We start from the raw sequence: 20866 nt of genomic DNA, 5'->3' as shown, positions 1-20866 counted from the left end.
CTTTTACTCCTGTCAACACGCTGCTGCTGGGAAACAAACACAAATCAGCGGTGGACAGGCACGCAAGCAGCTGTTACAACCTTTGATCTAAGAAGTCAGTTTACCTGTTTCTCTGTGATGTTAAATCAGGGAAAAGTGACTCCTCCAACAAAAGATTTACGATCGATAGAAAGAAGAAAACTATCTCATTTATTTCGGAGAACAATCAGCTACTTAGCCATCACGCTTCTTTTGGCGAGCGATGTCCATCAAAATCCGGGACCTAACGTTAATTTTAACAAAAACGACGCACAACTTTTTGGAATTAAAACACTACAGGGCAACATCAAACTACGGGCATACAATGAAATCAAGGATTTTCGACCATTCGAAACTGCAAACCACGAGAGACTACTATGGGATCCGCGTTCAAAGCCTAAAGGATTACTTGTTGGACATTTAAACATTAGAAGCGTTGTCTCAAAAACAGAGCAAGTGGAACAGTTACTTACGAACTCAAATCTTGATTTACTCTGCTTAACGGAAACGTGGTTGACCGAATTATCCCCAAAATCTGCATATCTCGTTCCGGGATATAAAGTCTTCAGAAAGGATCGACAGCTTGGAAAAGGCGGTGGATTGCTTATGTACGTGAAGGACGGCATTAAATGTAAGGAAATAGATTTTAATTCCGTAAAGGATATAGAATATATTGCTGTAACAGTTGTTTTATCTCAATGTATGTCATTTACTGTAATGGGTATATATAGACCTCCTTCATCGAAGAGTGGGTTTTATGATAATTTAAAAAATCTTATGAAAGAGCTCGACCCAAAAAAAGAATTAATATTGGTTGGAAATTTTAATATTAATTGGACTGAAAAGTTACATAGAAAAAAGCTTCAGGAAATAGTAAGCAGTTTTGACCTAGTGCAGTTAATTCAGGGACCTACTAGAATTACTTCATCATCTGAAACTCAAATTGACTTGATTTTTAGCAATAAACCAGAAAGAGTAACAAAGTCAATAAACTTATTAACAGGGATATCAGATCATAATCTTATATTAGTGGTAAGAAAACTAACAAAACATAGGTTTTTATATCAACAAGATAAAAGAAATGTGTTAAATGTTATACCAAAAAAGTTTAAAAATGTATTTGAAGAGGAAATCAAAAAAATAGATTGGATTGAGATATTATCTACAGATAATCTAGAAGATGCATCTGAGTGTTTAATGGCAGAAATTAATAAAACCAAAAGTAAATTTAGTAGAAATATCACCTTCTCTAAAAAAAGCAAAATTTACCTTGGTTAAATGAACAATTGTGGAAATTAATGAGACAGAGGGATCATGCCCTAAAGAAATCAATTAAATCAGGGTTAGCCCATGATAAAAGAACCTTTCAGCAACTGCGTAATAAAGTTGTAAAGGAACTAAGACAAGCAAAAGCAAAATTTTTTATTGATCTTATAAATAATGCAAAAGGGAATAGTAGGGAAGTATGGGAGAATATTAATAAAGTGCAAAAAAAGATAACTAATAATAAAGCCATTGAGTTACAATCTCAGGGACGTTTAATTCAAGGTAAGTATCAAATTGCTAGGTTATTTAATAATTTTTTTATAGATTCAGTCCAAGATTTAGCACAAGGATTTAGTTTTAGAAGACATTACATTACCAAATTATGATTTTACTGTTTTTAATATTTCTGAAGTATCTGAATCTTGTGTACAAAAATGTTTAAGTCAACTCAGGAGTTCTAGAGCTAAAGATGCCTTTGAATGAGACTTAGCATTTTTTAAAAAGTATGCAAATGTTTTTAATACACCTTTAACTCACCTTGTTAACTTATCAATAAGACAATCTTATGTTCCAAGTGCCTGGAAGTCAGCAGTAATAACACCCATATTTAAGACTGGAGATCCTACTAATGTGGTGAATTATAGGCCTATCAGTATTTTACCAACTGCCTCTAAAGTAATTGAAAAGGTTGTTTGTAATCAGCTGGTAGAGCGTTTAAATTTAGATAAATTTCCATTACACACTATGCAGTTTGGATTTAGAGCACGTCATTCTACGGAGACAGCAAACTGTTACTTTATAGAACAAATTAAATCCAGTCTAGATAGGGGTGGAGTTGTTGGGGCGGTCTTTCTTGATTTTTAAAAAGGCCTTTGATAATGTTAACCACAACATACTTTTTTTTTTTATTAATGTTTTATTTATACATTATGAAACATTACAAAAATTTACAAAGACATAATCATGTAACAATATGCAAATATACTGAAGAGTATTTTGAGCAAATAGTAATAATAAAAATAAATAAACAGTAATAAATAAAAATATGATAATAAAAATAAATAGATAAATAAAATAAAAAACAACAACACTAGTGCAATCTTATATACATAAAAAACAAGTCTACAATGTGTTGACCAGAAGTAGTTTCCCATAAAAGCTGGGCATTAGGGGGTGGGGACTCAATCAGAAGGAGCAGGGTCAAGCTGAAGAGTTTGGACATATTTGCGAAGGGGTTCCCATAAATTAATAAAAATAGTGCTAGTTCGGTGAAGAGAGTACCTAATTTTTTCTAATTTCATAAAATAAAGAACATTTCTTATCCAACAAGAGTGAGAAGGAGGGTGTGGGCTCTTCCAGTTCAGAAGAATTAATCGCCTAGCCAGAAGAGTTAAGAAAGCTACAAAGTCTACAAAATGAGAGGGTAAAGTGTGGTCGGGCGGAAGAACCCCAAATAAACCAATAATTGGACATGGTGGGATATCAACAGTGGTAATAGCTGATAGCGAGATAAATATTTGTCTCCAAAAGGAAAGCAGGGAAGGACAGGACCAAAACATATGAAATAAAGTAGCTGTACCAGAATGACACCTGTCGCACTCAGGGTCTATAGACGGATTGATGCGAGCTAGCCTGCTTTTGGACCAATGAGCTCTATGCACTACCTTGCATTGTATAAGCCTGTGACGTGCACAGATTGAGGAGGAGTTAACCCTGTTCAAGACCGCTTTCCATGTCTCCTCTGTAATCTCAATTCCCATGTCTTGAGACCAGGTGGTCCGTAAGTTATCAGAAGAAAATTGAAGATTAACAATTATATTAAATAATTTAGAAATTGAACCTTTAGCACAGGGATCTATGCCCAGTATTGTGTCTAGATCTGAAGTTGGCGGTGCATTTGGAAAGTTAACAAATTTTTTGCGCACAAAATCTCGAGTTTGTAAGTATCTGAAAAAATTGGATTTAGGGACATTAAATTGAGAGGCCAACTGACCAAAAGAGGCAAAAACACCGTCAATGTAAAGATCACCAAAAGAAGCCAATCCAAGATCTCTCCATGAGGCATAAGCACTGTCCAAGATAGAAGGGTAAAACAGAGGATTGGAGTGTATTGGGGATAATAAAGAGATATTATGAAAACCAAAATGGCGCAAAAATTGGGTCCAAATTTTGAGACTGTTTTTTACAATTATATTATTTGAATATTTAATTGGGGTCATTGTATGTGGGAGGCATAAAAGAGCAGCCAAAGAGGACGACTTATTGCACGAGACAGACTCAATGTGCAGCCAAGAGGGGGGATTCGCTAATTTGCATGAATGTAGCCAATATAGAGTAGAGCGTATATTTGCTGCCCAGTAATATATTTGGAAATTTGGAAGAGCTAGACCACCCAATTGTTTTGTTCTTTGAAGAATACTTTTACGAATCTTTGGGGTTTTTCTGTTCCAAAGAAAACTAGAAATAGAGCAATCAAGTGAAACAAAAAAAGATTTTGGAATAAAAATAGGAATACATTGAAATAAGTAAAGAAATCTAGGAAGTACATTCATCTTAATACAGTTAACCCTACCGATCAAAGATAAGGGGAGGAGAGACCATCGATTAAAATCCTGTGTAAGATTATTCACTAATGGGACAAAGTTGAGGTCAAATAAGTCCGAAAAGCTTTTTGTGACATTTATGCCCAAATATTTGAAACTTTGTAAGGAGGATTTGAAAGGTAGAGAACCTAATGGGTAATCCAAGGCTGCTGTATTAATAGGCATCAATTCACTTTTACTCAAATTTAATTTATATCCTGAGATCAGGCCGAAGTCTGCTAGCAATTTCAAAACCAAAGGAATAGAGGTACAAGGGTCAGACACGTATAACAAGAGATCATCGGCGTATAAAGACAGTTTGTGCTCCAACTCCCCCCTTTTTATGCCAGCCATTGCACTGGCTCTTAGAGCAATTGCCAACGGCTCAATGGCTATTGCAAATAGTAAAGGGGAGAGTGGGCAGCCTTGTCTAGTACCGCGACCAAGTGAGAAATATTTAGAATAATTGTTATTTGTTCGTACACAGGCCATTGGAGATGTGTATAAAAGTCTAATCCAAGTTATAATTTGATCCGGAAACCCAAATTTCTTCAGTGTGTAAAGCAGATATCTCCACTCGACTCTATCAAATGCCTTTTCAGCATCCATAGAAATAACTAATTCTGGAGATGCATTTGAAGAAGAAGAGTAGAGAATATTTAAAAGGCGTCTAATATTGTGAAAAGAGTGTCTATTTTTAATAAAACCTGTTTGGTCTGGTGAGATTATAGCTGGGAGAACAGTCTCTAAACGTCTTGCTAAAACTTTAGCTAATAATTTGACATCAGAACAAAGTAAAGAGATGGGACGATAGCTACTGCACTGGGAGGGATCTTTATCTTTTTTAAGAATAAGGGAAATAATAGCCTGTCGGAGAGAAGGAGGAAGGATACCTGAACTGTAAGACTCATTAAACATGTTAAGTAAAAGAGGAGACAATTTGTCAGAAAATGTCCTAAAAAATTCTGCGGGAAAGCCATCAGGCCCTGGGCACTTGCCACTCTGCATGAAATTTAGAGCAGTCTTAATTTCTTCCAATGCAAGTGGAGCTGCCAAATTAGAGGAGATATCAGAATCAATACAGGGTAATTTTAGAAATTTGAAAAAAGTGTCAAATTGAGCCTCTTCGACTATATTTTCCGAAGTATATAAAGAGGCATAACCACAACATACTTTTATCTAAATTATCAAGGTTTAATTTTTCTGTTAACGCATTATCATGGATGGAGTCATATTTAAAATCAAGAAAGCAATGTACAAGAATTAATGGTGCATGCTCACCATAAATCAATTGTAATTTTGGAGTTCCACAAGGATCAATTCTTGGACCAATTTTGTTTAGTTTATACATTAATGACCTGCCTACAGTGTGTCCAGAAGTTCAGGTTCAAATGTATGCAGACGACACGGTAGTATATACTCACGCTAAAACCAAAGAACATGCTGCTAAAAAACTAACTGCTGCACTCAAAAAGGTTTCAGATTGGTTATATCGTTCATGTCTTACCCTCAATGTAAGTAAAACTGTGGGAATGTTTTTTTCAATTAAGAAAAATGAGGAGCATTGCTCAGATATTTTAGTTAATGGAGAAGTAATAAATATTGTTGATCATTTTAAATATTTAGGTATAATTATTGACTCCAATTTAAATTTTAAAAAACACATTAAGAAGGTTTCCAAAAGTGCTAGAGCAAGCCTGAGGATCTATAGAAACATTAGGCATCAGTTACCTATGGCTGCTGCTAAACTTTTCATGAATACAATGATTTTACCTCATTTATCTTATTGTGCTACAAGCTGGTCGCATACGAACATTACAACATTAAAACCATTGTATGTTATATATAAACAAACTGTTAAAATTTTAGCTAAAAAGCCAAGGAGCTATCATCATTGCAACTGTATTGCACAACAAAAATTACTAACATTTGACAGTTTCTTATTTTATGCTGATGTGTGTTTAATGTATAAAATATTTCATGGTCTTGCACCACCACCCCTCAAACAATGTGTGATTGTCTGCAAGGACAATATAAGACAGACTAGGTCATCTGTTAGAGGTGATTGTTCAGTTAAACTTAAGAGAACTGCTTTTGGACAATCAGTTTTTTCAGTTAAAGCAGCAGAAAGATGGAATAAAATACCAGTGTATATCAGAGAGAGCAGCACTTTTAATAATTTTAAAACTGTTCTTAAAATCTGGCTAAAACAAAATCAAATATGCAGCCACTGATTTGATTTCATTTTATTGACAATGATGTATTGTATTTATTGTACTGTAAGTGTATATTGTATTTGTTATAAGTGTTAAATTTGTTACTTCCTGCCCAGGGACTACATATGTAAATTAGCTTTATAGCTAACTCTGGCACAACATTTCATGTTGTACATTGTCCCTGTATAAATAAATAAAGTAAATAAATAAATAAAAATAAAATAACAGTGTGATTTCAGTCATTCATCTGATGTAAAAACAAACTATGAATTTAATAATATGAGAAAACTACTGGAATTTGTGTCAATTAGAATTATTGACTATTGTTATTTATTAAAACTGAATATTAAATGTCATCTAATATATTCTTGAATACTTTGAAATATAAGAAAACTGCTAAATTTGAGTTCAGATAAGAGGACCACGAGACTTTATATATTTATGAACCTGCAAAATGCAAATGATCCGAGCCTGTCAAACCTGCTCCAATAAACCAATTCACAGATAAACTATAAATATAATCATTAAAAATATAAAATATAAATAAAGATTTAGAGGTAATTAAATAAAATAATCATTAAATACACTGATTTCCTGAACTGTTTAAGAAAAAGAGCAACTTTCATTTGAGAAGCAGCATTTTGCAGTTTCTCCACTAATGCTCTTAAATATATCTGGACATTTCCATCTCAATCAAAACACTTTTAATGTTGTAGAGTGGAGAATCATTTACCTTAGTGTGTCCAGTTTACAGTGTTGACTCTTCAGTCCATCAGAGAGAAGCTTCACTCCTGAATCCTGCAGGTCATTGTTACTCAGGTCCAGCTCTCTCAGCACACAGTTTGAGGACTGTAGAGCTGAAGACAAACTCTCACAGCACTGAACAGTGAGATTACAGCACTGTAGTCTGTGTAGAGGACAGTAAAAGACACTGTATTATTGTGTGTGAGTGTGACGTAATTATTGAAGTGTCTATAATGAGTGATTCCTCCTCATAGGGAAAAGGAAAAGACTCCTTTAACTATTCAGAGTTGCTTTAATGGTCACATGGAGGAAGATTAAACATTTGTATTTCATTATTACATAAACTTTATAAAGAGAAGATCTCTGACCAAAATGAGTCGGCCACACAGATTTATTTATTGCTATTTCTGTTCTTATATTTCTGATATTTCAAATCCATTCAGATCCTCATATTTGTTAAAAAAGCAAGACTCTCATATAATATTAACAGACAGAAAATATGACTTTACAAACTGTATTGCAAATAAATCACATCAACATCTTCATATTAGTCAATAATATTCCTGAAATGAATATAAAACTGACTGAATATAACTTTACACACATTAACATCAGTAAATAAAGAGACTCAGTGATGGGCTGAACATCTGCAGAAACACAGCTCATTTAGAGACGCCCCAAAAACACCAAAGAACACCAATCAATGATCATTTCAGCAGAAATTACACTAAAGAGCAATATTATATCTGATATAAACAGGGTTTCTCATATTTGACAATAAATAAACAGAAATAAAATACATCACAGCATATGCTCATTACCTCATCAGACTTTACTGCATTTCACAATGTAAAAGTCATTTGTGGCGGCATTTATTTGATGGAAATGTTTTTATTTTACCTCAGTGTGTCCAGTTTACAGTGTTGACTCTTCAGTCCATCAGAGAGCTTCTTCACTCCTGAATCCTGCAGGTCATTGTTACTCAGGTCCAGCTCTCTCAGCACACAGTTTGAGGATTGTAGAGCTGAAGACAAACTCTCACAGCACTGAACAGTGAGTTTACAGTCCTGTAGCCTGTGTAGAGGACAAAGAGCAACAAAATCAGCAGTAGGAAATGAGCAGTGTTGAGTGTTCATGAGTCCAGTCTACAGTGATAAAAGTAACACTGGAAATAAACTATATATATATACTGCTCAAACAATAAAGGGGACCCTAAAATAACACATCCTGGATCTGAATGACTGAAATATTCTAATTAAATACTTTGTTCTTTACACAGTTGAATGTGCTGACAACAAAATCACACAGACATGATCACTGGATATCAAATGTATTAACCCATGGAGGACTGGATTAGGAGTCACAGGAATTACTGACACACTTCAGACTAGGGATGCACGATATATCGGCGCCTATATCGATATCGGCCGATAAACTCTATTTTTAAGATTATCGGTATCGATCCGATGTCTTAATTAGGCCGATATATTTAAGCCGATAAATGACGTAATTGTACAGACCTGTGTGTCGCGCTCGCGTGGGCGGAACATGTTCAGACTTGTCCAGTGCACTATAATAGATCTCTCCACACACTGTTTATTCCTTCCAAGGTTTGTCCTTTCTTGATGTGGCATTGCTGTGAGTTAATAACTCAGTAAGTAACCACGTTCCTCATCATTGTAGATATGCTTGATTGAGTGTCATTGTGTATTTTGCTTTAAATCGCCTCAGGAAAAATATTACATGTGTAAACCTTTCCTGCTCTGTCTCTTTGTTGTGTTAGAGATATCAGGGGAGGTTCACTTATTACTCCAGGGCCGAATAATGTTAGTTTCGGGGTGAACTCTTTTCGTTGCAGCTGGTGAATTACAGAGGACACATGTAACTTGGTCCAAAATATTTATTACTTTCCGTGTGGTACAACAAATAAGCCACCAAAGAGGGAACATCACAGAAAATGGTCTCATTGTGAAAAAAATGCTCTTCTTTTTTCTCTGCTGTCTCACACACACCACAAACTGCAGCCCAGTCCCGTTGAAGGACATGCACATTTTAAAACACGTGTAAACACAACGGTTGTTTGTAAACTGTTGTTGATGTAAGATAGTATTCAGTTTGATCGGAATATTCATATTGATTATAACGAGCTTGCACGAGAGCTGTCACCGCACACACACACACACACTGTAGCACTGTAGCATGGGGGAGAGGTGAGAGAGGTGAATCCAGTCAAAGTGTTCTTAACTAGCCGCTCATTCTGTCTTTATATTCTGCTCTGTATTGGTCATAAAGTCAGCTCAATGCAGGTTTAGTATCAAAATCTGACTCTGATGGCAATTCTGCCTCTACAGTTAAGTAATACTCTCAGCGGTTTATTCGATCATTTCCCCGTTATTGATGGCAAGAACGAGCGCAGAAGCGTTGTCTGATTGACAAGCAGCGCCTACATGTGACATGTCAAAACGCCAAATAGGATGATCTAGTGCCGCATTTTCTAAACGTACTCTCTGTATTTAGCTGTTGGCTTGTACGGTGGCTCTGAACTGTCAAAACACCTCTGATAAAGGCTTTTTCGGACATGACATATTTGTAGATGTGTACATCACTGTAACATGTTTTATTCATGACCATTTGAGCTGGTTTCAGTCTTTAGCTCTTTCATTTTCATCTTATTTAAATATATTTAACTTGCTTGTTAATTAAATACCATTTTGTTATTTAAACTATTATTTTTATGCAACAATTAACTTGCATGTTAATTTGCTATGAAGAAAAGGAAATCATTTTTTGCATGCTGATTTATGTGAAATCGTGAATATAGGTCTATAATCACCTTGCAATTTTGAAGTTATAGCTTTTTTTGCTTTGAGAATAGACAGTTCATAAGAGCAGTTCAATCTTTTATGAACTTTGCTGTATAAAAATATAACATTTATTTATTCATTTTCTTGTCGGCTTAGTCCCTTTATTAAACCGGGGTCGCCACAGCGGAATGAACCGCCAACTTATCCAGCAAGTTTTTACGCAGCGAATGCCCTTCCAGCTGCAACCCATCTCTGGGAAAAAAAAAATATATATATATATATATATATATAACAATTTAAGACATTTATAATTATCGGCCTATATATATCGGCCATCGGCCCCCAAGTCTGAATAATTATCGGTTATCGGTATTGGCCAAAAAATCCATATCGGTGCATCCCTACTACAGACACATAGACATTTTCAGAACAAGAATATTTATTTCATTTAAAATATACTATTTATCATTTATTTAATCTACATTAAACTAAACCTGTATTTCCCCATTCATATGACTGTAATGAATTACTGAACAGATAATTAATAACTAATAAGAGAGCATTTTACTGAGCTCAGTGTAAAGTTTAGTGTTTAGGCCTACAGTAAATGTAATATTAGAGGCATGTCTGCGGCGAGACGGCAATACTGTGTCTAAAATTACACTATTTCTCTGATCAGAAAACAAACACAATTATCCAAGAGCAACACTGTGTTAGATTTGAGCAAACACACATCAACAAATGTCCTATTCAGCTGGAGGAGCACAGGGATTTACAGGTATTTGAGTTATTTTCCAGGATAAACTGTAAAGCAAATGTAGTAGATTATTAAATAAGTACAAATGTTGTTTGTGTGAGTAAAAAGTCAAGAAAAGTTTGTTAAATACGTTTAGAAATGCTGAAATAAATGAGCAAATAAGGAAACAGAACACTGCCGCCGCGTCCCCATGTAGTAATATGGTGTATCAGCGATCTCACAGGGGGACGATATGGCCAGCTAAAGATTTTCTGTTAAAGCAGGGCAGTGATTCACTAAACTGATCTGAGTCTTCAGTGCAGACTGATGTGTGTCTTCTGTGATCAATCAATGAATACTCACAGAGCTCTTCTGCAGTTTCTCACAGCTGGTGTCACTCTCCGTCTTCCCTCATCTGATGTGTTGAATTTATTAAAGTCTAACTCATCCAGCGGCTCCTCTGACATCTCAATCATGTAGGAGATTGTTGAGCAGTGAGCAGGAGAGAGTTCCTCCCCTGAGTGTTTGTCTGATTTCACAAACTCCTGAATCTCTCTGGCCAGAGTCTGATCTTTCACCTCCAGCAGACAGAGGAACAGATTGATGGATCTTTCAGCTGAGAGATGGTCATCTGTCTTGATCTGGTCTATAATGTACAGTGTGATTCCTCTGATGTTCTCTGAGCTCTCCTCTGTGTGTGTCAGCAGATCCTGGAAGAGTCTCTGATTGGACTCTATTGATACGCCCAGCAGAAACCGCAGGAACAGATCCAGATGACCATTACTACTGCTGACAGCTTTAAATACTACTGAACCGAGCAGATCACACAGAGACTTCTCAGAGCTGGACTGTTGATGTTGATTACATAAATATACTCCGTCATAAATCACCCTCAGCGGTTCTCTGTTATTTGTTAAATGGCAGTAAAACACAAAGAAAGCAGCCAGAAACTCCTGAAAGCTGAGATGGATGAAGCTGTAGACTTTCCTCTGATGAATCACAGATTCCTCCTTGAAGATCTCAGTGCAGATCCCAGAATACACTGAGGCATCAGTGACGTCTATGCCGCTCTCAATCAGGTCCTCCTCATAGAACATCACATTGCCCTTCATAAGCTGTCTGAAAGCCACTTCAGCAAGTTTGACAATCACTTCCCTTTTGGACTGCAGGAGTTTCTCTGGATCTCTCTCTTCATACTTCTGCTTCCTCATGTTGATCTGAATCAGCAGGAAGTGGATGTACATCTCAGTCAGAGTTTGAGGGATTTCTGCACTCACATCCTCTTCCAGGAGCTTCTGAAGCACAGTGGAGGAGATCCAGCAGAAGACGGGTATGTGGCACATGATCTGGAGGCTTCTTGCTCTTCTGATGTGGGAGATGATTCTGCTGGCTTGATGTTCCTCGCTGATTCTCTTCCTGAAATATTCCTCCTTCTGAGGCTCAGTGAATCCCTGAATTTCTGTCAGACGCTTGATGTATCTGGAGGGGATCTGATGGGCTGCTGCTGGTCTGGAGGTGATCCAGATGAGAGCAGAGGGAAGCAGATCTCCTTTCAAGAGGCTCCACATCAACACAGCCACTGATGAAGATTCAGTCACAGCACAAACTTTCTCCTCATCTGAAAAGTTGAGTGTGATTTTGCTTTCATCCAGACCATCAAAGATGAACACAACTCTACACTGCTTATAAATCTTGGGCTCCAGATCTTCAAGTTCAGGATGAAAGTCCAGCAGAAGTCTGTGAAGACTGTACTGATGATCTCTGATCAAGTTCAGCTCTCGAAATGGAAGCACAAACATGAAATCTACATCCTGATTGGCTTTTCCCTCGGCCCAGTCCAGAATGAACTTCTGCACAGAGACGGTTTTACCGATTCCAGCGATGCCTTTAGTAAGAACAGTCTTGATCTGGGCTTTCTCCTTCTTGATCTTCTCCTCATGTCCTGCTCCAGCTGAGACTTTAAAGATGTCATTGCAGTAGACTGGAGTGTGTTGTGAGGGTTTTGTTCTGCCTCTTTTCTCCATCTGTAAAACCTCATGTTCTTCATTCAATCCTTCACTCTCTCCTTCTATGATGTAGAGCTGTGTGTAGATCCTGTTCAGGAGGGTTTGAGTCTCTCCATGGTTGATTCCCTCAAATAATCTCTCATACTTGTTCTTCATGCCGGTTTTGTGCTGCTCTTTGACTCTCTGAAGTTCATCATGTTCTGGTTGGAGTGAATCCTGCGGCAGGTCTCCAGTATGATCATCTCTAGTGACACTGAAGGAACAACAACAACACAAAGAATCAATGAGTGCAAGTGTAAAAATCTTCAAGTAAAGCCATGTTTGTTTTCTCTGAACCAGCTGAGAAGCAATACACAGATTTGATCATATTTAACTAAACACCACACACTGATCACTTTAAACACCGCACACTGATCATCACTTTAAACACCACACACTGATCACCACACACAACACACACCGATCACTTTAAACACCACACACTGATCACTTTAAACACCGCACACTGATCATCACTTTAAACACAACACACTGATCACCACACACAACACACACCGATCACTTTAAACACCACACACTGATCACTTTAAACACCACACACTGATCACTTTTTAAACACCACACACTGATCACTTTAAACACCACACACTGATCACTTTAAACACCAAACACTGATCACTTTAAACACCACACACTGATCACTTTCAACACCACACACTGATCACTTTAAACACCACACACTGATCACTTTACACACCACACACTGATCACTTTAAACACCACACACTGATCACTTTCAACACCACACACTGATCACTTTTTAAACACCACACACTAATCACTTTAAACACCACACACTGATCACCACACACACCACACACTGATCACTTTAAACACTAAACACTGATCACTTTAAACACCACACACTGATCACTTTTTAAACACCACACACTGATCACTTTAAACACCACACACTGATCACTTTAAACACCAAACACTGATCACTTTAAACACCACACACTGATCACTTTCAACACCACACACTGATCACTTTAAACACCACACACTGATCACTTTACACACCACACACTGATCACTTTAAACACCACACACTGATCACTTTCAACACCACACACTGATCACTTTTTAAACACCACACACTGATCACTTTAAACACCACACACTGATCACCACACACACCACACACTGATCACTTTAAACACCAAACACTGATCACTTTAAACACTAAACACTGATCACTTTAAACACCACACACTGATCACTTTTTAAACACCACACACTGATCACTTTCAACACTAAACACTGATCACTTTAAACACCACACACTGATCACTTTTTAAACACCACACACTGATCACTTTAAACACCACACACTGATCACTTTAAGCACCACACACTGATCACTTTAAACACCAAACACTGATCACTTTAAACACCACACACTGATCACTTTACACACCACACACTGATCACTTTAAACACCACACACTGATCACTTTAAACACCACACACTGATCACTTTAAACACCAAACACTGATCACTTTAAACACCACACACTGATCACTTTACACACCACACACTGATCACTTTAAACACCACACACTGATCACTTTCAACACCACACACTGATCACTTTACACACCACACACTGATCACTTTTTAAACACCACACACTGATCACTTTAAACACCACACACTGATCACTTTAAACACCAAACACTGATCACTTTAAACACCACACACTGATCACTTTAAACACCAAACACTGATCACTTTAAACACCACACACTGATCACTTTACACACCACACACTGATCACTTTAAACACCACACACTGATCACTTTAAACACCACACACTGATCACTTTAAACACCAAACACTGATCACTTTAAACACCACACACTGATCACTTTACACACCACACACTGATCACTTTAAACACCACACACTGATCACTTTCAACACCACACACTGATCACTTTACACACCACACACTGATCACTTTTTAAACACCACACACTGATCACTTTAAACACCACACACTGATCACTTTAAACACCAAACACTGATCACTTTAAACACCACACACTGATCACTTTACACACCACACACTGATCACTTTAAACACCACACACTGATCACTTTCAACACCAAACACTGATCACTTTCAACACCAAACACTGATCACTGTAAACACCACACACTGATCAATTTAAACACCACACACTGATCACTTTAAAGTTAGTGATAATACTATTTTCCTTCATTTAAATATTATTATTATTATTATTTAATTGTTATTTGTATGCCGGTTTGAATGTTTTTAACTCGACTGAATGGGCATAATCAGTGGTTATCAGCTGATAGATATGGGCCAGTAGGGGCCTTCTGCTCCTACTAGTAGGCTGTTATCATCCATCCACATGGTTAGTCAGCTATAGATCACATACAGCTTTAAGTAACGATAATTATTTACATTATTTATAAAATCCCTATTAATTGTGTTTTATTAACAGATCTGTAAAAACAGATCTGAGTCTACTCTATTAGTATAGCTGATTAACCATGTGGATGGATGATAACTGCCCACTGAGTCTACAAGTAGGTGCAGAAGGTCCCTACTGAACCATAACTATCAGCTGATAACCACTGATAATGCCCATTCAATAGTAATTACATTAGAACCAGCATAAAATAATTTAAAAAATAATAAATAAAGGAAAATAGTATTAAATTGGGTGTTGCATTGTGTTGTCTGTAGTTCTGAAGGTTGTTGTGATCATATAGTTGTTAAATGTTTTGCATCTCCATCTCTGCTGTCTGAATCTTTCACTGCTTCACCATGACTGTGTTTGCTCTGCCTCTGTCAGCCCATTTTCTGACTGAATATAGTTTTTGATTCACATGATAATCTCTAGATCATACAAGTGTTTGCTCTCAGAGTTCAGTAACAGCGTTGTCATTTTGCTGCACTTAATTAAAATTATAATAATCAGAGAATCTGAATACATTTTTATCTTAAATCAGTATCTCTTTTGACCATAATTATCAGGTGAAATGCGGTGTGTTTGTCTCACACAACTTGTTTATCAACAGTGTCTAAAATCTTTCTTTCTTTCATACTATTAACTACCGGCTTATTATCTGTGTAATGTGAACATATGAACTGCTCATTAGTAGTCATACAGTATGATCTTATTGTGGATCCCTAACCCTACCCAAAACCTAAACCCACCTTCTACCTCACTAACTATTAATAAAGCGCTGATTGGTTTGTTAACACCATCAATTGTTTCCTGAAGTGTAAAGCGGAGATCTTCAAGCACTATCCTGCAGAGCTCAGATACAACATCTAACATCTGAAACCCAACAGATCCACAACACTAATTACCTGATTCATTTATTATGAAAATACTCATCAGTTGCAGATATTAAAGAGATGATCTACCTGACAGCAGGTCCTGTGTTTTCACTCTTAAAATTTATTGGTTCACCCATAGACCAGTCACTCTTTATAGACACACAGCTGGGCTCTGCTTCTGCCCTCTTCTGATGAACTGAACTAAGACAGAGAAGATTAAAGTTCCCCTTCGGTTGGTTAACTTCAGTGCTATTAAGTGGATTTGATCTTTGTGAAAATCCACGAATGGGAGGATTCGGTTCAGAAGCCGCTTGTCTGAAAGAGTATTAAACGGGCCAATGAATGCAATGAATTGGCAGCGTAAGCTTCCACAGGTGTGCTTCATTGCCAATTATCCCAGCATATAAGCACACCTGGAGCGAGCAAATGCCATCCTTTTTGCTTCAGAGACTTTCTGATCGAGTCGATGAGGGTTCCTCCTGCTGTGACCAGCAATTCTGAGCGAACGAGAGCATTCTCCCAGTCCAGAGTGTGTACACGCAGCGGCAGACGGTCGAGCTGAGTTTCTCCCTTGCCTGGCGTTCTTTGGGTCCGGTCCTCCAGAGCGGTGCGTATGAAGTTGCAAACTTCACAGAAAGAGCAACACAGTCGTGCAGCACGTCCTTTTCAGGACGGCGATCCGACTGTGCGTTTCTGGATGCGGTGTTTTCCTGTCCTCGGATGATGGGCACAGGCACTGCGTTGCATGCCTGGGGGGTCCAGCATGTTAATGCGCTGCTAGCGGGCAGTTCATGTCGTCATTGCGATGCCATGACTGTTGCGCAGTAAAGATCGCAGCTAGCTTTTGCAAAAGGGCGAACCACCCCAGTTGTCCCTTGCTCTGCAGCGGGCACTCGGGCAGATCTGAGGGTTTTAGCGAGAGATAATCCGTCGCCCACAGGCCCGCGGACCTCCCGCTCCTCTAAGCGCTCCATCCAAGCTTCGGGCGGGGGAAGCGATCCGTCTAACAGATGGTAGCCCATACGCCCGATGACACCGGAGACCAGACGTCCACTGCGGCATCGGAGGGTGGGCTTTCATTGACCGATAATGATCCAGACCTGCCCACCCCCTCCGGGCAGGTGAGCGATGTCACTACGGATCCTGAAACGGACATGTTAGCCGTGCTTTTCCCGCGGCCGGACCAACTAGAGGGGCGTTCCCTTCTTCACGAAGGTGCACAGTAGGCTCACGCGGTCTTGAAAAGCGGCCTTGCATGCGATAGCCACCTACCAGCGCTACCAATCGCAGGCGCTGGCCGAGCTGCACGAGGGTGGGTCCAACCCAGGCTTACGAGCTTCGCACCGCCGCCGACTTAGCTCTTTGGACTACTGAGTCCGCTGCGTGTGCGTTTGGGAGGACGATGTCCACATTAGTGATCCAGGAACGCCACTCCTGGCTAATATGCGCGAAGTCGACAAAGTCCACTTTCTTGACTTCCCCATATCCCAAGCCATGTTCGGCGACACCGTCTGTGAATTCACCCAGGAATTCAAGGTGGTGAGAGAGCAGTTGATGGGTGATGTTTTATCGGCGGTCCGTAGCCCGCTCCGCCTACGAGAGCTGCTCCGCCCCCGCACACGCCTCTGGCGAAGCGAGCGCGTCGGGCACCTCGGAAGCAGGCAGCCCCCCTGCCCAAATCGCCGCTAAGTCCGGCAACGGACCGCGAAGCGTCCCTGGGACAGGCCATCTGGAGAAGAGGAAACTTGCTCTTTCCCCGCTGGAGGGCGGGGCCCCATTTCCAACGGCACTTTTTACTGCCATGAAAACATCATGAAAGAGCACTTTTCCACTTCCCCGGATGTGACAGCCCGAAATCTGCCAGTCTGGGACGCTATGCTTTCTAGCTTGCAGATTCGGTGCATTTCGCCAGTGGCTCACGAGCGCTGGGAGGACGGTCTCCTTTCTCACACCCCTTGAGCCTCCCCAGAGCACATGCACAGAGACAAAGTGCTCCAGCACTTCCACCTGTTGGGGTTTCAAGTCAACCGAGAAAAGAGCAAACTTGCCCCCGTGCAGAGGATCTCTTCTCTCGGGCTGGAGCTGGACTCGGTCACCATGGCAGTGCGCCTCTCCGAAGAGCGCGCTCAGCTGATGCTGTACTGTCTGAGAGAGCTCGACAGTAAAATAGTGGTCCCACTGAAACTATTTCAGAAGCTCCTGGGGCATATGGCATCCACAGCTGCTTCATGCTTGGATTACTCTGTATGAGACCACTTCAGCGTCTGCTCCTCTGGAGTCATCCGCGGCTGAAATCGATGCACACCATTCATATTCAGGCAAGCTCAACCGTGCAGCCGATGCGCTCTCACGGCAACCTTACGTCCTGGAGAATGGAGACTCCACCCCGAGTCTGTTCAGCTGATATGGGCGCGATTCGGGGAAGCCCAGATCAATCTGTTGCTTCCCCCCGAGATCGCTCATTGCCAGTTGTTCTTTCCCTGATCGAGTCCTCTCGGCACGGATGCACTGGCTTACAGCTGGCCTCGGGGCATGCGCAAATATGCTTTTCCCCCAGTGAGCCTGCTCGCGCAGTTACTGTGCAAGGTCAGGGAGGATGAGGAACAGGTTGCTGGTTGCGCCCCTCTGGCTCAACCGGACCTGGATATCAGAGCTCTCCCTCACAATAGCCCTCCCCTGGCAGTTCCCTTCGAGAGAGCACCTACTCTCTCAGCCTGCACCATCTGGCACCCTCGCCGATCTTTGGAGGTCCTTAGACGCGAGGAAGACTTAGGTAACCTCCGATTGCGGTGGCTATTACCATCACTCGGGCTAGAGCTCCGTCCCCGAGCGCGCCTATGCCCTGAAGTGGAGTCTATTCACTGAATGGTGCGTCTCTCGCAGAGAAGACCCCCGTAATTTGCCAGATCAGCGTTGTGCTTTCTTTACGCCGAGAGAAGCTGGAGAGCAGGCTGTCGCCCTCCACACTCAAGGTTACGTGGCTGCCATCTCCGCTCTCATGACGCGGTGGCTGGCAGCACCGTGGGAACGCATAACCTCATCATCCGGTTCCTCAGGGGAGCTAAGCGAATAAATCCACCCTGCCCCCTCTCATGCCCTCTTAGGATCTCGCCCTCGCTCGCGTCAGATCCCTTCGATCCTCGACTCAGTATCTTTCTGTCCCTGAAGACGGTTCTGCTGGTCGTGTTGATATCGATTAGAGGGTCAGGGACCCGGAGGCATTTTTCGGTCAGTGACTCGTGCCTGTAATTGGGCTGGCTTTTCTCACGTCCTGAGATCCCGCCAGCGATATGTGCCCAAGGTTTCTACCACTCCGTTTTAATACGAGGTAGTGAGCCTGCAAGTGCTGCCCTCGGAGGAGGTAGACCCAGCTCTTTCTTTTTGTACAGTTCGCGTCTTGCGTATTATCCGGACCGCACTCAGAGTTTAGATCATCTGAGCAGCCGAAATAAGTTTTCCCACTGGATTGTGGATGCCATTCTCTCGCTTATCAGAGCCAAGGTGAGCCGCGTCCCCCGAGAGTGCATGCGACTCCACTCGGAGCTTGGCATCCTCTCGGGCACGGGCACGCGGCGCCTCTCTAACAGACATTGTAGAGCTGCGGGCTGGGCGACACCCAACACACTTGCAAGGTTTTACAATCTGTGAGTGGAGCCGGTTTCCTCAAGGGTATTAGGTAACCCCTTGGTGATTGAGGAAACAACTCGGTAGGGTGTTGAAACACGCTTGCTGCGCCATTCTCCCTAACATGGAGGTACGTGCGCCTTTTTATCTGTCAGTAAAGTTCCCCGTCAGGTGAGCCCTGCAGATTCCTCCGTGGCCCCCAGCACTGACTCAGCGGAGGAGTCACTTGCTGGCCCACTACGTTGTTGGTCTGCCCGCTGGTCAGCCCGCGTTTTGGGTATAGGTGCCTGCTATGCGTGATCCCCACTAGGCGATCCCATATGCTTATTCCGCCATGGTTAAGTCCCCCCCCCCTGGGCGGACCCGTGTCTTCCCTCTCCGCTAACCACTCTTTTGCTATGTGTACTCCCCCTTTTTAGGGCTAGTCCATATGTAAATTCTGCCATCTATCCCCCCTTGGGTAACGGATGGCCTCCGCAGCGTCCTCCCTATCGGGATTGCACGCTTCCCAACGTACTGTCATATTTTCCTAGAATTATCTAGATGCTCACGACTTCCCAAAAAATATATCTAAATCCGTAAGACTTCTGTTGAAGTAGGATAAATTAGGGCCAGGGACACGTTGGAGGACCGCGCCTCCCATGATGTGGGTGCGTCATGCTTGCTTGACTATCCCCTCATCGGGGGCGTTGGTAAGGTGCAGTCATTATGGCGCTTTCCATAGTTCTCCCATTCGTGGATTTTCACAAAGATCAAATCCACTAAAATAGCACTGAAGTTCCCCAACCGAAGGGGAATGTTCGAGGTTACAGAAGTAACCCTTCGTTCCCCGAGGAGGGGAACGGAAGTGCTATACTCCGTCGCCATAATGACTGTCCCTTAGCTGTTTGAAAGTCTCTTCAGCTTAAAAGGATGGCGTTTGCTCACTTCAGGTGTGCTTATATGCTGGGATAATTGGCAATGAAGCACACCTGTGGAAGCTTACGCTGCCAATTCATTGCATTCATTGGCCCGTTCATTACTCTTTCAGACAAGCAGCTTCTGAACTGAATCCTTCCATTCGTGGATTTTCACAAAGATCAAATCCACTTAATAGCACTTCCGTTCCCCTCCTCGGGGAACGAAGGGTTACTTCTGTAACCTCGAACGTTCAGCGCTGCACACACTGGAGTCAACACACCAGATTTACTCAACATTTCATCATTAAAACACTGTTTAAACAGCACTTCATAATACTTTTCATGATGATTGTGCAAAATCTTGCTGGCTGTTTGTGTTAAATAGTCTGACAGATTAAAAACACAACTAACAGAGAGTAAATATAATATCCCCAGACAGCACACATATGTTGGGCCGATGTCGGCCGAAGGTCAACATGTCGGCCCCTTTAATTCTAACATCTATATATGGTCAGCCAAACCAAGGTTATTATAGTAAACGAAAACTAACGAAAAAACGAAAACTAAAATGTAAAATAATTGTCGTT

The 20866-nt window shown here is 40.7% G+C and overlaps 3 protein-coding genes across 8 annotated transcripts in view; 2 read left to right on the top strand and 1 right to left on the bottom strand.

The window, feature by feature from the left end:
• The window catches only part of LOC100535035 (uncharacterized), a 304770-nt gene that overhangs the window by 122573 nt on the left and 161331 nt on the right, over positions 1-20866 (top strand). The gene's annotated exons all lie outside the window — the stretch shown is intronic.
• LOC137489462 (uncharacterized) overlaps positions 1-20866 on the top strand; it is a 243166-nt gene that overhangs the window by 204571 nt on the left and 17729 nt on the right. The gene's annotated exons all lie outside the window — the stretch shown is intronic.
• LOC103910803 (NACHT, LRR and PYD domains-containing protein 3-like) overlaps positions 1-20866 on the bottom strand; it is a 44802-nt gene that overhangs the window by 12588 nt on the left and 11348 nt on the right. The window contains exons 1-4 of one of the 2 annotated variants that reach the window (XM_087245751.2): positions 15844-16022; positions 10730-12625; positions 7727-7900; positions 6816-6989 (exon numbers count right to left, since the gene is read on the bottom strand). In XM_087245751.2, coding sequence (XP_087101877.1) covers positions 6816-6989; positions 7727-7900; positions 10730-12625; positions 15844-15893 — 2294 coding nt within the window. In that variant the 5' untranslated portion in view covers positions 15894-16022. Of the gene's footprint in view, positions 1-6815; positions 6990-7726; positions 7901-10729; positions 12626-15843; positions 16023-20866 lie in introns of those variants that run through there. The other variant, NM_001445154.1, reaches the window with a different exon arrangement.

The sequence above is a fragment of the Danio rerio genome, chromosome 4, assembly GCF_052040795.2.
Source record: "Danio rerio strain M-AB ecotype USA chromosome 4, GRCz13ab, whole genome shotgun sequence".
Lineage (NCBI taxonomy): Eukaryota > Metazoa > Chordata > Actinopteri > Cypriniformes > Danionidae > Danio > Danio rerio.
The sequence above is the reverse complement of the archived record's forward strand: the minus strand, read 5'-3'. Positions and strand labels throughout refer to the sequence as shown.